Consider the following 15,682-nt stretch of genomic DNA (forward strand, 5'->3'; position numbering starts at 1 on the left):
GTCCACAGTGCTCATCTCTCTCTGGGTCTGTAGGTCTTATCTTTTTAATCAGTGCATCTTGAAAACAAATATCAGTCCATGCTAGCTTTCTCCCAACAGATCTTACTGCAGCTAAGCTACTGTCATGAACAGATGAAAGAGGTGGTTTAAGCCCAGGTTTAGTGCTTTAAAAGGCGCTCCACCAGAGAAAGAGAGAGAGAGAAAGAGATCCCACCTATGACTTTGTCCTTCTTGCCATTCCTGATGGGAGTGCAGAGCAAGCTTTTGATCTGGTTGCTGGTGTGATCTGGGTTTTCCCGCTGTCAGAATACAAGAGGGATAATTACTCACTTAGGAAAAAGAACAAAAATAAAATAAAATAAAAGATATACTGACTGTCCAAGGGAAGCGTTGGTCCTTGGTGACGTCTGCAATGTTGAGAGGCTGCATGGTGTTTTTGACATATTGCGCGTACATGTAGTTAATCTGACTGACATCACAGTCCCTGAGGAGACACACAACAACACAAACAACATCAGAACTAACATAATGACATGAAACACCAAACTCGCCTGCACCTCTAATTTTAAAAGAGATCTACCTCGTGTGAAGTTTTACACTTAACCTTAAGTCACTTTGGTCAAAAGCATCTGCCATATGAATGTTATGTATCTAGACATGTCATTCAAATCCAACAACTTTATTTTTTAAATTCTGAAGAAACTTTTCCAATATTACTCTCCGTTTAGCTCTTTAGCTGCTAAATGCTCCACTGTGTTCACCAGCTTGTCTCTAGCTGTGTCTGCTGTTTGCTGCTGAGCAGTTTCTGTGTGAACAAGTGGCTTTTTAAAAATGACGCATTGTAATATTACACTTTAAGTAACTTTCTTGGAGACACAGCTTTGCCCCGCTGCTCCTTGAAATCGATCTACCAAGCATAATAACCCTGAACCCGAACCTGCTTCCTTAAGCTTCAGGCTAACAGCAATGAATAATAAAACATCTGCTGGTTAATGAGAGAACTGCAGCTGGGAAGCTGCACCTGAGTCCTCAATCTCCCCCCAACCTCCACCCCCACCCACCCCCGTCAGTCACGCCTGTCAGCGCTTAATAAGCTTGTTTGTTTACTTTAGCGTCTCCGAATTCAACCACAGAGTTGGCTATAATACTGCATGATAAATGATGGAAAATGGATACATAAACATAACATGAGGTTAGAGCAAAAGCCAGCGGATTTTGGCTGTAGTGCTGCGGCCAGACGGTTGTGGTTGAAAACATGAGAGTGTGTTAGTGGATGACAGAAAGAAGGACAAATAGAGAAGGCGTGTGTGTTGGAGAGAGAAAAGGGAGAAACAAAAAAGCAGTGGTGGAATGTAAAGTACTTTAATATTAAAATTGTATGATAAACCTCCGCTTCACTACATTTCAGAGGGGAATGTTGTACTTGGAGTGGAGAATTTCTAGACTTTGGTATTTCCACTTTTACTTAAGTAAAAGATACTTCAGTCACTGCAGATAAGAATATCAGTGTGTGTGTGTGTGTGTGTGTGTGTGTGTTTCTTAGTTTTCAACATCCTATTCATGAACAGAGTTTTTATTTTGAATGACTTTAAGACTTGGGGCTAAATATAACAACGTGTTCTGTCCAGACTGGCCTCAATTCTCTCTCTTACACACACTTCAGACAGACATGCATCTGTGCTTGAATTTAATTGCCCAAACAGACTAAAATCCACATTTCCTTTCCCTCTCTCTGTGATTGACTTAAATGAGGCCACAGAATAGCTACCGGCATCACTAAAAACCATGACAGCGCCACGTTGGCTTTCAACTCAGGGCCACAATTCAAATCCAGATTCAGAAAAAGGCAAGAAATTGCCCTACTTTGTAATCTTGAAATGCTCGGACTGTTGCGGTTCAGCTCGACTGAACTTCCTGCTTTGACGAAACAGACGCCGTATCAGTGTAAAGCCGCAGCCCCGGGTTAATGTCACTATAAAAAGCCTCCTGTGGTTCCAGCCGGTCAAAGCTAACATCCTGCACGGCCCCTCCCCTCCTGCTTTGGCCCAGTTGGAGCCACAATTTTGCTAAATCTTAGTCCTCCCAGAGGAAGAACAAACACACAGCCATATTCAAAGGCAGTTATTAGATCTAAACAGGGGAGATGCACCTATGAGAGCAGGCTGTAAATAAACAAGATGTTGTGGAGGACGAGACAAGATAAGACATCTGGTTTGTGTCATCCCTGACAGGGTTGGGATTTTCACAACTGCCTTTTTCTCTTTCTTCACTTACTGAGCTCTCTGTGCACACAGATATAATAGCTTTACTTTGCATAATATCCACTCACTGGAAAACTGTCTTCAATCTCCGTTCAAACAGGAAGCTAACAAGATCTGACAGGTCTATCTGTTTTACCAATAACAAGATGGGATCAGGTTGTATTGACTTGATGTCTCTTTGCTGCAGCTCTGCCTGGAGCAGGTAGAAGTGTGAAAATAGAGTCAATAAAAGCTGATTGTTTGGCCTGCTGTCAGTACAATGTATCACACACATATATATCAGTAATAACTGTGAGCCTCCTGTCTTTGAAAAATACATGTTCTGGTCTTTAATGGCCTTATGCACAGTACTGGACTTAAACTGTGTCTGGTATTATTTCAGATTGTGTTTTTGTCAACAAATCACTTTAAAAGATCTGTGGCACGCAGCCCCAAGCCCATTGGTTCCTACGTAATTTCATTTTTGAATAGGCCTCAGTAATAAAAACAGCTGGGCGACGTAGTTTTTATCAAATGTTAATCAAGCTGCATTTGTTGGGGACTATTATTTATTAACAATTCAACATCTCATGGAGTTTGATAAGCTACTCAACTGTCATCCGTTACGTCATAATGTGACTGAACCATCAACAACTGAACCATCTTGGTGACAACTGAGCAAACTCCATCCGTGGATGAAGAACATAAGGTGAGATTGAAAGCTTTGGAAAATATGCTAGTAAGTGGACCTTGAGTCAGGATTTTTTCTTTGTCAAACCAAAGTTTTATTATTTAAAACCCCCTCAAAAAGGTTTTGTTTTCCCCCATAAGTATCTTCACTTGCTCATTTAAGAATCCTCATAATACAATCACAGGTGATACTCAGCCCGACACAGGAAGGCTTGATTAAGCCACAGCAAATTGAGATTTGACATTTGTGAATTTGTTTATTTCTGCCAAATAATATTTTGAGAAATGTATAGTTTCAGTCTTCCAGATATGTTATTAGTGTATTATATTTCAGGTAGTGATGAACCCTAGTAACAGACCAGTATCGGCCCCATATATTGGTGAGTTACAGTTTACAGCAAACACAACTGTACACACATGACACATGCACACACACGCACAGTCCAATTGTATTGCTTGGACTGAGATTAAGATTGAATTGTAGATGCTGCGTAGCAACTGGGGAGGCCAGGCCACCCTGGAGACAAGGGGGGGGGGGGGGGGGGGGGGGATTTCTATCTCATTGCATCTTAAATCAGATTACAGTTTATTCACTCCTCCTCCTGGAGCTCGAGTTGATGTCAGGAAGCTCTGCTGCTGTAGCCTCCTTCAATCATTTTCCTCTCATACCGACCCTCTACTGTAAATTGTTAAATCATTTGGTTCTCTGATTGGCCGATCTTTATTTTCTCTTTGTGTCCTTCCTTCTGTCTCTATGATTACTGGGCTGTTTATGAGACATTAACATTTCTGAAAGAGAAACAGGAAAAATAACTGGTCCCCATCTCAAAATCAAAATCAAACCAGGGACATTGATGTGGACTGCGCTATAACAATTTGACAATGTGGCTCCTTGTGCCCCCTTCCTGGGGCTCAGGAAGAAGAGTGTGTAATCCACTAATAGGACGACTGGCTGTTCGATCCCCAGCTATGTAGTGTAAAGCACTTTTAGTGGACGGAAGACTAGAAAGGTGCTTTATAAATGCAGATCAGTTTATCAATTTTTGTCGTATGACTCATCGCAATCACTTTAATGTGACAATGTATCATTGATTCTTCACCTAGCAACTTAAAGTGGCTTTGTCAGCTGTATACAGTATTCATTTCTTTTACTTTCTGTATTCATCTGTACCCATTGCTGTCCTTGTGCAGCCCAACAACCAAATTCCCCCATTGGGGATCCACCTAATCTTATCTTATAAAAATACACGCAGCTAACATTTTTTGGCTTCACATCTCCGTCCACTGTAGTAGAACTGCTACTCCACATATGCAACTCATATAGCTGTCACATGCAATACGAGTGCTTGTTGACCTCAAAACCACTGTGTCTGTGTGCGTGACTGACGATTGTTATATCCTCTTGGAAAGGTCTCGACCGCCTCAAAAACAGTCAAAGGGGCCCACTTCATCATGATAAACAGGTTGTGATTGAGGAGCCGTCAAATGAACCCTGACGATAGTGTAATGAGCCAGAAGAGCCTGGCTAAGAAAAAGAGCTAAGAGCTGAAAGCTGGCAATCAAATGTCTGGTTATTTGGCAGGTGAAGAAAGTAGATTATCTGATGATGGGACTGCAAATCACCTCTACAAACTTATGAGAGTTGGACTGACTCAGCTCCGTCTTGTCTTTAGTCTTGAAATACAAGATTGGGCACAATGAGACTTTTACGACTGCCAACACCTTGCCTTACATCCCTTTGTTCTGATTCTCCCTCTGTGAATATGCTGTATGATGATAATGACTCCTCAGGCCTCTCTCGGGTGGTTTGCAAATTCAAGGAAATATTAGCGCTAATAACGGGTAGAAACGGATGGAGTACGCCTCAAGGTCAATGTGCATTGATTATTTAATTAAATAACGGGTTTCAGTTGAAGACAATCACCTTACCTTTTGGGGGCATCGAGGACTTCACATAGCTCCTCGTATTCCATATGAAAGACACTGGAGAAGGAGTTCTGCAAACAGAAAAAAACAAGTTAGAGACTAAGGTTTTACAGTCTGAGCACTGTGGCTAGGACTTGCTTGGTGGCAAAATGTATTTGGCATAATGCCGTTAGAATCAGGTGGCAACAGATGAATAAATACAGGGTCTTAATTGGTCTTGATTCTAACCTCTTACGTGCTTTGCTACAGGTCTACCCTGCGTGTTTTCTTTCCAAATCAACTTCCTCATTCCCTCCAATTAAGTCATTACCGCTAATCCCAACATCCAAATACTGTAAGTTAAGCAGTGGTATCGCACACACTGCCTAAATAACATCTTCAAGGATGTTATTACCCATCAAGCCTTGTCGGAGGGATTCTATTTCGACATTCCAGTGCTCGTTTCGCCTTTCCCAACCTTATAAGGACTTGTTTTCTCTCAACCTGCACTCCCAAACCCTCGCAATGGATCCTTTTTTCATTTTTAAGAGGTGGGGACAGGATGTTAAAGATGGACAAGGCTTCTTGGTTTTGGAGAAATCTCCCCTCTACCCTTGCATGCACATACACACACTTTCACTCTATCGCATCAGTTCATCCTGATCTATCTAGGTGAGGGTAATAAAGCTGTTTTAAACAGAAAAGAGACCTGGCAATGTTATGACATTCACTGGTGTCTCTGTCGAGCGATAAAGTTTATAACAGGATAACACAGGATAATGGAATTTTCTTTCCTGCATGTAGGAATATTGAAATAAATCTCGCTGGTCTTCTCATATTCTTTGGAAGCATCCTTCAAGGTTTTACATGTCAAGGAAGGACAAAGAATTGTTTTTCTGGTCATGTACATGAGGGTTCTTGCATGCAGTTATCAGCATCTGTGGCAGATACATCAATCTCATGCAGTATGTTCACATTATATCATGGAGCTCCAGTCATTTTCTCAATCCATAATACAATGATTTATGTGTAGTGGAGCCAAGCATTGAAGAAAGAAAACATGAGGAAAGAAGTCTGAGACCGTCCTAACCAGATGCTTTCATAGCAAATAACCTGTTGCAGTTTTACTTGCAAGTATGGTTCTTAATAAGCAAAGGCAGAAGTAGAATGACAATTCTTTTGTGAAATAATTTCAAGGAGAAGTTCAGGTCATCAAAAGCTTATAACTTTGACACAAGAAACCATTTTGCAAGCTGTGTCTAACTAACAGTCATTGGTTTCTTGTAACCATGACGGCAACTCTTTCTCTAACCATAACCAAGCAACGTATCTCTTACTCTCCTGTCGTTTCAGGTCCTGCCACCCACACCCTATCATCACTCATTCCACTCAGCTGGTCTTCCACGCCCATCTCACCTGCAGCCCATTCCCCCATTAGTCCCTCACCATTTAGGTCCGCTTACTTGCACTTGATCCCTGCCAGATTGTCTTGTGTGTTACTGCCAAGCTCTCCAGCGTTATCCTTGTTACTATTCCTGACCTTGGATTCTCTGCCTTCCCCTTGTTGGATTTGTTTGCCTTTTTGACGGACCTCCTGAATTTGACACTGCCTGAACTCAAGTAAACTATACTTGTACTCTGTCTCTGTGTAGTGCTTTTTGTTTCACGTACTTGTAATCCTTACAATATCCTTATACAATGGTTCGTATTGTATTCTACAAAAATGTACTCCTCATTTTTCATCTGTTTTCCTACAAAACCCCACAACACGTGTCAATTTCTGCTCACTACATGCATAGGTTCTTGTAAAAATTAGCTTTCATCTTCACAGGCAACAAAACTACTTGGTTAGGTTTAGGAACAGATCATTTATTTGTGTTAAAATAACTAAGGAAGTGACAAACAAAAACATTAACTTTAACTTGGAGAACAAACTGTGTTTGTTGGACCCATCCACCTCCCCTCCCGCCCGCGCAGTGTCTGATTTAGAGGTCTTTATAAGTCCTCGTTCAAGATTACGTGGATAATATACAAAAAATTGTGAGATATCTACAAATTGCGGTGCATTATTTTTCATAGATATTGCTACGAATGCTGGATGAGACCAGCCTGAACCAAGTAGTGTCAGCCATGGTAAAAGTGTGGCTCAAAGGATACCGATGTTGGTCTACTACTTTATTCCAGTCAGAAATATCTCAACTATTGGATGGATTACCATGCAATTTGGTACAGCTATTCATGTTGCCCAAAGGATGCGTCATAATAACTCTACCATCACCAAAAGGTCAAAACTTCATTTTTGTTTAATACTTTGGTTTATGACCAAATACTTACAAACTAAAGCCATTCCCATTAGCCTCAACACTAGTTGTGGGTAGAAGCAAATGTTAGCTTTCTAACTAAAGAGGCCAACATGTTTTCACTTTTGGCCGTCATCTGGGCTGTTGATGGGGGGTTGTTCTTCTCTGGTGAGTGTCTCGCAGAATTGCATAGTAGAAGCAGAGTATTTCTTCCACAACTTCACCTACTTTCAAGCCACAGGCCGAAACATGTTGGTCTCACAATATAGTTGAAGTAAAAGTTGTTCTTTATACTTCAAGTTTGGAATTTTACCTTCTTAAAAACAAATCTGAATTACCATGCTAATATTTTCACTGTTAGCATGTTGCCATGTTGATTTTAGCATTTGGCTAAAAGCACCTCCATGTCTAACTTCAGCCTCACATAGTGCGAGAGGTTTCAGATCAGAAAACCAAATAATGATCATGAGTGGTAGAAAACAGTAGATTTGCTGTTCAACAACTGTAGAGATGGATTCAACATGTACACTTTATTTGTTCAGGACAGCTGTAGTCAAGGAGGGTTAAAAACTCAGAAGAACAAAACGCTCCCAGTGGAGAGCCAGATGTCAAACCAATCACAAATCATCCACACACCCAAAACACACACATTTGCACTCGCACACCATACACATTTTGGCACAGATGCAAACACATACTAACAAAACACACAGCACATCACTGTTTCTAAACAGATGCCACACACTGCAGTAAAATACAGTGAGCCAACGCAGGTCAACTTCTTGCACACTCCTGTGTTATTGTTGGTACATTTGAGTGTTGAAGACCAGCACTGTCATTTATTAGACTTCCTACAGGAAACCTCCTTTCCTAGGGTAAAGGTTACGTTAAAATCCAAAGACCTGTGGGTCTTCTTGAGAATCTGCAGACATTTAACGCTGACACCTGTATATAGAAAGCCGTCTGGCAGATAAGGCTTGTAAAAGTCTTTAATCTCAGAGTAAATGTTTAGTAAGGAAAGAGACAAGAGAGAGAAGCGGGAAGGGATATAAAAGAAAGGGAGACAGCTGGTCTGGCAAAGCTGAGGTCATGAGAGGGACACACACACACACACATGCACACTGTATAATAAAGTGTGTGTGTTTCCCTCTCGTGACACACACACACACACACACACAGATGTACACTGTATAATAAAGTGAGATGTAACAGAGCCTATGGAGCTCAGTACATACATGAAATAAAGCATCTTGATTTTTAACCTGAAAATAAATTCATGCTCATTTTGCTCTAGTGTTTTAGCCATTGCAGGTCACTTCGTTATATTTGTCGAAGTTTAGAAGTATCTATCAATGAGACTTCTGCCTAAACCTCAACTCAATGGAGGTGAAATTATCAGCAACATTCTGTTTCTCTGGATCATCAACACCGTAGGGCCCGATTAGCCTGCTATGGAGCATAACTATAATAAGATATGTATTCATAGAGAGCATTTCATAGCACTCAAAGACACTTTACACCAGTTAATAGCAGTACTGTCAGAGAAACAAAGGTTGCAATATGACTTCATAATGGTACGGACCTGATTTTTCCAAGAATAGGAAATCCCTCCCGAAAGCATTTGTCAAATAACCCTCTCAGCAAACTGAATTCGAACATTGAGCAGTTCATTGATGAATTCTTTGTGATGTGGTTAAAAGTTCCCCTTGAACTAGAGTTATATGCTATATGTTCAAAAATTATACCTGTTCCTCCAAACAACTAAAAGTGACAGACAAAATTACTCAAGGCCCACTCGCTTGCTTTTTCCAGAGCTTTCAATGCCATCTCAAAGTCTTCATCAGTGATGAGGAATCTAAACCAAGCCCATGCAAAACTGAACCAATTTAGAATTAGTTCAGTTATCATCATTTGCAGATGAAGGCCGTATGCGTTCAAAGCACCAGAAAAAGCTTGTAGGTGGACCTAAGTACACATTATTTTGATATTTTTGATATTTATACTATTAATGTTTTCAGATCCATCATTTCAATAATACAATGAATTAATCTAATAACAATAAGGCAAGGATCTGTATGTATGTGTGTGTAGCAGGCCGCAACTTCTGGGTCTGACAAGCCAACGTAGAAGTGTCTGAAACTTGCAATTTTTCAACCAGGAGCGACTCCTCTGGTTGCAAAAAATAAGTCTGGTTGTATCGAAGTCTATGAGAAAATGACTCTACTTCTCTCTTGATTTATTACCTCATAACATTGTAAACATGAGTTTATGGTCTCAATCTCTATTTTCTTCAATACAGCATGATGTTCATTTAGTAAATGATGGTCCATTTGGAGTCAAACAGACCATAAAGCAGAGTATGCTTTAGAGCGGGGCTACACAGTGATTGACAGGCTAGTGATTGACGCTACTTTCTCATTGCAGCCTGGGTTTTGTCCTTGTTTTTGTCGTGCAACTCTTTCACAGTGAGTTTTCACTTCATGAAAGTACATTTTAACATTTTGGTGAGCTAATGTCTTCTTCAGCATTCGGTTGTACTTAGCTCCACCCTTCCGATTCCAAAAAAACAAGATGGTAACGGTAAAGATGCTGAACTCGAGACTTCAAAACCGTAATCCACAAACCAATGGGTGACGTCCAATCTTTACATATTGCCCAAAAATGAGCTCAAGTTTAAATTACTGCAATGTGCTACACTTACTCAAGTATTTTAAGACTTATAAGATTATAAATGCACTGCCTTTACCCTTCCAGAAAGTGGAGAAAGTCTGCTGCCCCACCAAAAGCATCATCTGATGTTTTGCTCATGTGGCCTGTCTGGGTTTGAAAAACAGAGAGCTTTGAAAAGCAGAAGGAGAATGTTGACCAGAACCAACATAGGTCAGAAGCAGCTAGAGTGCTCCCTGAGACACACTGCTGATTTAGTACATTTTCTGTGGTATTTCAATGTGTCCTGCTACATGTGTGTGCGTATTACTGGTACTTTTTTTTTTTGAGATTTCTTAATGTTTGGAATGTTTGAATCCAAGTACAGGTTCAATATAAGTAGACTGGAGTTGCTGAACGGCAGTTGATTTTTAGAAGCCTTAACCAAGTCGAGATTTGGAATACTGCAACCAAGCTCATCTATCAATCTCTCTGTGTATGACAGTTCATTTGCTTCCTTTCCCTGTGTGCTTGGTTTCTGTGTGCGAGTGTGAAGTGTGTCAGTGTTTGTCAGGCACTAGACGCCCCTGAGGAAGACAAGCCAAAACAAATCTTAATGTCCACAGAGGACTCTAACAGTGTTCGCTGTATGTATGTCAATGTGAGTCAGTAAAGCGAAAGAGATCGTATTTACATTAAAACACGGCCAGCTACTGTTCTGTCTGCTTGGTGTATATAAGTTCTTGATTTGCAGAACAGAAACTCTGCATTTCCACTTGCTGTCAGAAGTGTCAGGTATGTCCAACTCCTTATGCTTCTGAAAGCTGCTACTCATGTAAAGTTCATTATACTTCAAGGGAAACAAAAAAGACTTGTACCCATTTGCTCTAAAATCATTTAAGCAGTTGCTTATTTTGACATGTTGATGGTTACCTTGGTAGCAACTGCTTCATGCTTTGTCAAATGTTTTACTGTAAAACACGTAAAGAATGTGGTCAAATTATTCTGATTGTAAAGGATTTCATCCAGCAGATCCTGTAGAACTGGTTCTTGTCGAAAACATAGCCTGTCATTCAAATAAAAGGTATAATCTTTTCAACCAAATGACGGCTACGTCTTCTCCGTTCTGTGATGTTATCAGCTGCTGCAACAACAAACTGACAAGTTTGAAGAAAGAACAAAATTTCTACTTAATGAAATCTATTCTACTTCCATAAAAACCTCATGTTTCAATCGTATTCTGAGTGGTTTGCCGCCACTGAACCGCCACTCAAGATCAGGCTTGCTAGCTTGCCAAAAAACATGTTTCTGGTCAAAGTTGTTGTTGTGTGTTTCCAATTCTGCTGATAACAATGCAATGATTCATGGACATTGATAACTTAAACCTTAAGCTAGCAACAAATCCCTGCTGTGTTTATTTAGCTCTTCTACAAAGCATTTACATTTTTTTGTGATCAAATTTGTATTGACTTTTAAGATATGTATTATAAATCAACAACAAGTTACAGTGAAAAACAGGATACAAATTAAGAAATTAAAAAAATGTAAATTATATATATATATATATATATATATTAGTGCTGGGCAAGTTAATGCATTATTATCGTGTTCATTCATTAACGCTGACAATTATTATATCACGCGTTAACGCAGTTTTTTTAATCTTTATTGAGTGGACATTTTTAACACAAGAACCAGCGAGCGGTGAACAGCTGTGTTTGTGTGAGGTCTCTTCCGTCTCTTCCACCTACATTCCCCTGGGTCCTAAGTCCCACCCTGTACAGCTTCTTATCACCCTCTATGTACCAACGTACATTTATAACAAATACCACACATATTACGGTAATCAGGGTTGCATATGTCTGACCAAAATACCCAAAAAAGCAAAAAAGAAATTAATTAAATTATTTTTTTTTGGTTTTTAAAGTGTTTTGTTTGGAATATGTATAATAAGCATATCATTTAGTTATCGCTACTGAGAATTTAACAAACATAAAAAAAAGAAAAAACATGACGTAGATAGGTTTTCAGTTTTCAAGGTGTATATTTCAAATTGCATCTATTACACACAAGTTGTGAACACCGGCTGAATATCTATTATCAGAATCATTATAACTGTATTATAACTGCTACTGTGTAAAGGGAATACTGCTGTTAAAAAGAACCTTATTTGTTTAAAGTGTTTGCAAACCAAATGTTATTGCACTTTTGTTCATATAGCAGTACTTTTAAAATACAAGTGCGCAATACACTACTTTTGAATTCATTATTGAATTTTGCGCATTAAACAATGCGATTAATCGCAAAAAAATCATGCGATTAATCGAGATAAAAAAATGTAATCATTGCCCAGTACTAATATATATATATATATATATACACATTTTCACATCCAAACTGTGGAGGTCGGACTTAAGCTTAAATTATTCATGATGTTTCTTTCTGAAAGCTTCTGTCATAATTTCAGAATAAGTAACTTACACCTTCATACAGACTTCACGTAGGAACATGTTGTGATTGTGTGTGTGTGTATGTATGTATGTATGTATGTATGTATGTATGTATGTATGTATATGTGTGTGTGTGTGTGTGCGCTGACCATGGAGTCATCATCAGCGATGAAGACGGTACAAGCCTGGGCCTGCATGAAGGACAGGATGGTTCCTGCGATTTTCCTCAGTAAGACCTCCAGACACTGCTGCTCCTCAAAGATCAGACTGGCCAGGTCCAATAGCACCTGCACACACACACACGCACACACACACACACACACATTCACACAGAAGAATGCATCATGTTACAAATTGTGTCTCTGCGGCGTACACACACCTTCAGAGACACATTCACACTGACCCACCTGATTGCGTCTGTTTTCGAGTTGCGATGTCTCATAGAGCTGAGCGTTGTGCAGGACGATGCCTGAGAAGGCTAAATAGGCTGAGAAGTCCTGAGGAGAAAGAAAATGCCAGATGATACGAGGAAGGACCCACGCAGGTGGGAAAGTTCTATATTCAATGTATCTTGGAGACACATTTTGTCACGGGTCAGGACAGCTACGGTTATCAGTCTGTCCAACCCCTCAGCACAAAGCAAAATCTATTACCAATATCTTTCTAACTTTCTGAATTTAGACACATTAACAAGATGTGGTTCTTGCAGGTGAACCGGTGGACTTTACCGACCTTTTCATCCTGTTCACTGAAGGCACTGTCCTCCCCACATTTTTTATTGATAGCCTGAGCCACTCCAACTACCTGGACAGAGAAAACACAACAGGAAAAGATGATGAAAATGAGAATGACTTCTTGCACATAGATCTAGTGAAAAAAGGACTTGGAGCAGAACTTGCATTGACTTGTATTTTGAATTACATTGGAAAATGAAGTTGTACGGCAGGGACAAACACAGAAGTGGTTATCAATGATTGATTTGTAAATATAATGTCTTGATTTGTATTATATATGCAATGTGAATGTAAATATTCAAAACAAGACATTGTTTTTTAACTGATGCACAAGATTGTTGATAAGATTTCTAATCAACAGTCTCAAGGCAACCAGAAAACCTGTCAACAAGGCTCCCGTAGCTAAAGCTGTGTATTGGAAAAGGACGCAATTAATTAGTTAAACTGAATTAAAGTCAGTGGGGAGTTCATTCCACCACTGTGGGGCCAGGACAGAAAAAAGCCGTGACCGGGTCGATTGGCCGCAGGGACCTCTGAGCGACAGGGCAACCAATCGCCCCGAGGCAGCAGAGTGAAGTGGTCGTGCGGGGGTGTAGTGCTTGACCATGGCCTGGAGATAGGAAGGAGCTGTTCCTTTCACTGCCCTGTAGGCTAGCACCAGAGTCTTAAACTGGATGTGAGCTCTTACAGGTAGCCAGTGTAGAGAACGGAGAAGGAAGTTGTGTGGAAGAACTTGGGGTGATTGAACACCAGACGAGCTGCAGCTTTCTGGACAAGCTCCAGAGGTCTGATGGCCGACGCCGGGGCTCTGGTAAGTAGTGAGTTGCAGTAGTCCAGGCGTGAGATGACAAGAGCCTGGATGAGCACCTGCGCCGTCTCATCAGTGAGGAAGGGGCGAATCCTCCTGATGTTGTAGAGCAGGAATCTGCAGGAGCGTGTGTAACCGATGAGATGTTTGCTGAGAATGACAGTTGGTCATCCAGGGTCATATTCAGATTCCTTGCAGTCCGAGTTGGCGTTACCACGGTATCGTCAATGGTGGACAGGTCTCGGTGCGGGCAGCCCTTCCACGGGAGGAACAGTAGCTCAGTTTTGTCCAGGTTGAGCTTCAGGTGGTGTGTCGCCATCCACTTCGAGATGTCAGCCAAGCACGCAGCTATGCGTGCCTCCACTTGAGTGTCACCGGGGGGAAATGACAAGACCAGCTGAGTGTCATCGGCATAACAATGGTAGAAGAAGTCATGCGAGCGAATAACAGAACCCAGAGATGTTGTGTAGAGCGAGAAGAGAAGGGGGTCCTGAACTGAACCTTGTGGAACCCCTGTAGTCAGCATGCATGGTTTCCGAAACGGCCCCCCTCCATGTCACCTGGTAGGATCGACCTGTCAGGTAGGATGCAAACAGGGAGAGTGCAGAGCCTGAGACGCCCATCCCCTCGAGGTTGGAGAGGAGGATCTGGTGGTTCACCGTGTCAAACGCCGCAGACAGGTCCAGGAGAATCAGGACAGAGGAGAGAGAGTTTGCTCTCGCTGCGTGAAGCGACTCTGTCACCACAAGGAGGGCTGTCTCTGTCGAGTGATCCACCTTGAACCTGGACTGGTGGGGGTCCAAGAGGTTGTTCTGGTGGATATAGGAAGACCGTTAGTTAAAGACAGCACGTTCAAGTGTTTTGGATAGAAAGGGTAGAAGAGAAACCGGTCTGAAGTTCTTGACATCAGAGGGGTCAAGTGATGGTTTCTTCAGAAGGGGGGGGGGGGGGGGGGGGGGGGGGGGGGGGGGTGACTCTGGCAGTCTTGAAAGCCGTGGGAAAGCATCCTGAAACAAGAGAAGTGTTGATGAGGTGGGTGAGGAAAGGAAGGAGTTCAGTCGCAATAGACTGAAGAAGAGGGGAGGGGATCACGTCAAGGCAGCACATGGTGGGGCGGTTAGATGTAACAAGGTTGAGGACCTCGTTAGGGGAGAAGGGAGCAAGATAGGGTAAGATGGGGAATGGAGAGGGGAGCGGCAGTTGAGGGAGAGGAGTGTATTTAGTTAGACCAACTCAAGGTCTACTTATGAGCTTTTTTCAGAACTTTCATCTGCATCCTATGGTCTTCCTCAGTGGATGGAGTTTTCTCAGTTGTCATGGAGATTACGCAGTTGCCACCAGATGGAGTTCAATACTTACATGCTGCACATACATAATAATAATTGAGCCATCTCCTGGTGTCCCTTTAGATAAACCACTATCCTACTGGTCCCACCTATAACATCACACCTCCTGTAAATTGGTAAACACAAGCTGTACAGCTCCAGTGTATATTGACTTACCTCATCTCTGTGGTTCTTGATGGGAAGGCAAAGGATACTCTGGGTTTTGTAACCTGTGATCAGGTCCACCTCAGCATTAAACCTGGGGTCCTGGGGAGGCAAAGCACACGGAATTCAATATCATGTTTAAAGCATTCCAGAGGGTCGGACCTACACTTAGGTTTTAATAATCATATATGGTCTGGTCCATGCTTTTGGCCACTGATATTGTTGATGCATACCTACTAAAACACTTAATAATTCGTATTAACCCTCTGCTGTCTATTGACTTGTCAAGCTTTGGATTTTTCCACATGAAGTAATTAAATAATCAAATAAACGGGCACAGTCTAAACAAATGATCCATTAAGAGAGACTAAACATTTGAAAAAGTATTGGCCATCAGCAGCTTCAATACAGACCTGATG

General features: G+C 41.3%; 1 protein-coding gene across 2 annotated transcripts in view; it reads right to left on the reverse strand.

The window, feature by feature from the left end:
• Window positions 1-15,682, reverse strand: part of pde5ab (phosphodiesterase 5A, cGMP-specific, b) — a 61,713-nt gene that overhangs the window by 36,867 nt on the left and 9,164 nt on the right. For both annotated transcript variants that reach the window (XM_079184702.1, XM_079184701.1), the window contains exons 4-10: window positions 15,276-15,365; window positions 12,964-13,035; window positions 12,639-12,728; window positions 12,381-12,518; window positions 4,860-4,927; window positions 376-484; window positions 215-299 (exon numbers count right to left, since the gene is read on the reverse strand). In XM_079184702.1, the coding sequence (XP_079040828.1) occupies window positions 215-299; window positions 376-484; window positions 4,860-4,927; window positions 12,381-12,518; window positions 12,639-12,728; window positions 12,964-13,035; window positions 15,276-15,365 (652 nt within the window). The remainder of the gene's footprint in view (window positions 1-214; window positions 300-375; window positions 485-4,859; window positions 4,928-12,380; window positions 12,519-12,638; window positions 12,729-12,963; window positions 13,036-15,275; window positions 15,366-15,682) is intronic.

The sequence above is a fragment of the Pholis gunnellus genome (genome assembly GCF_910591455.1).
Source record: "Pholis gunnellus genome assembly, chromosome: 23".
NCBI lineage: Eukaryota > Metazoa > Chordata > Actinopteri > Perciformes > Pholidae > Pholis > Pholis gunnellus.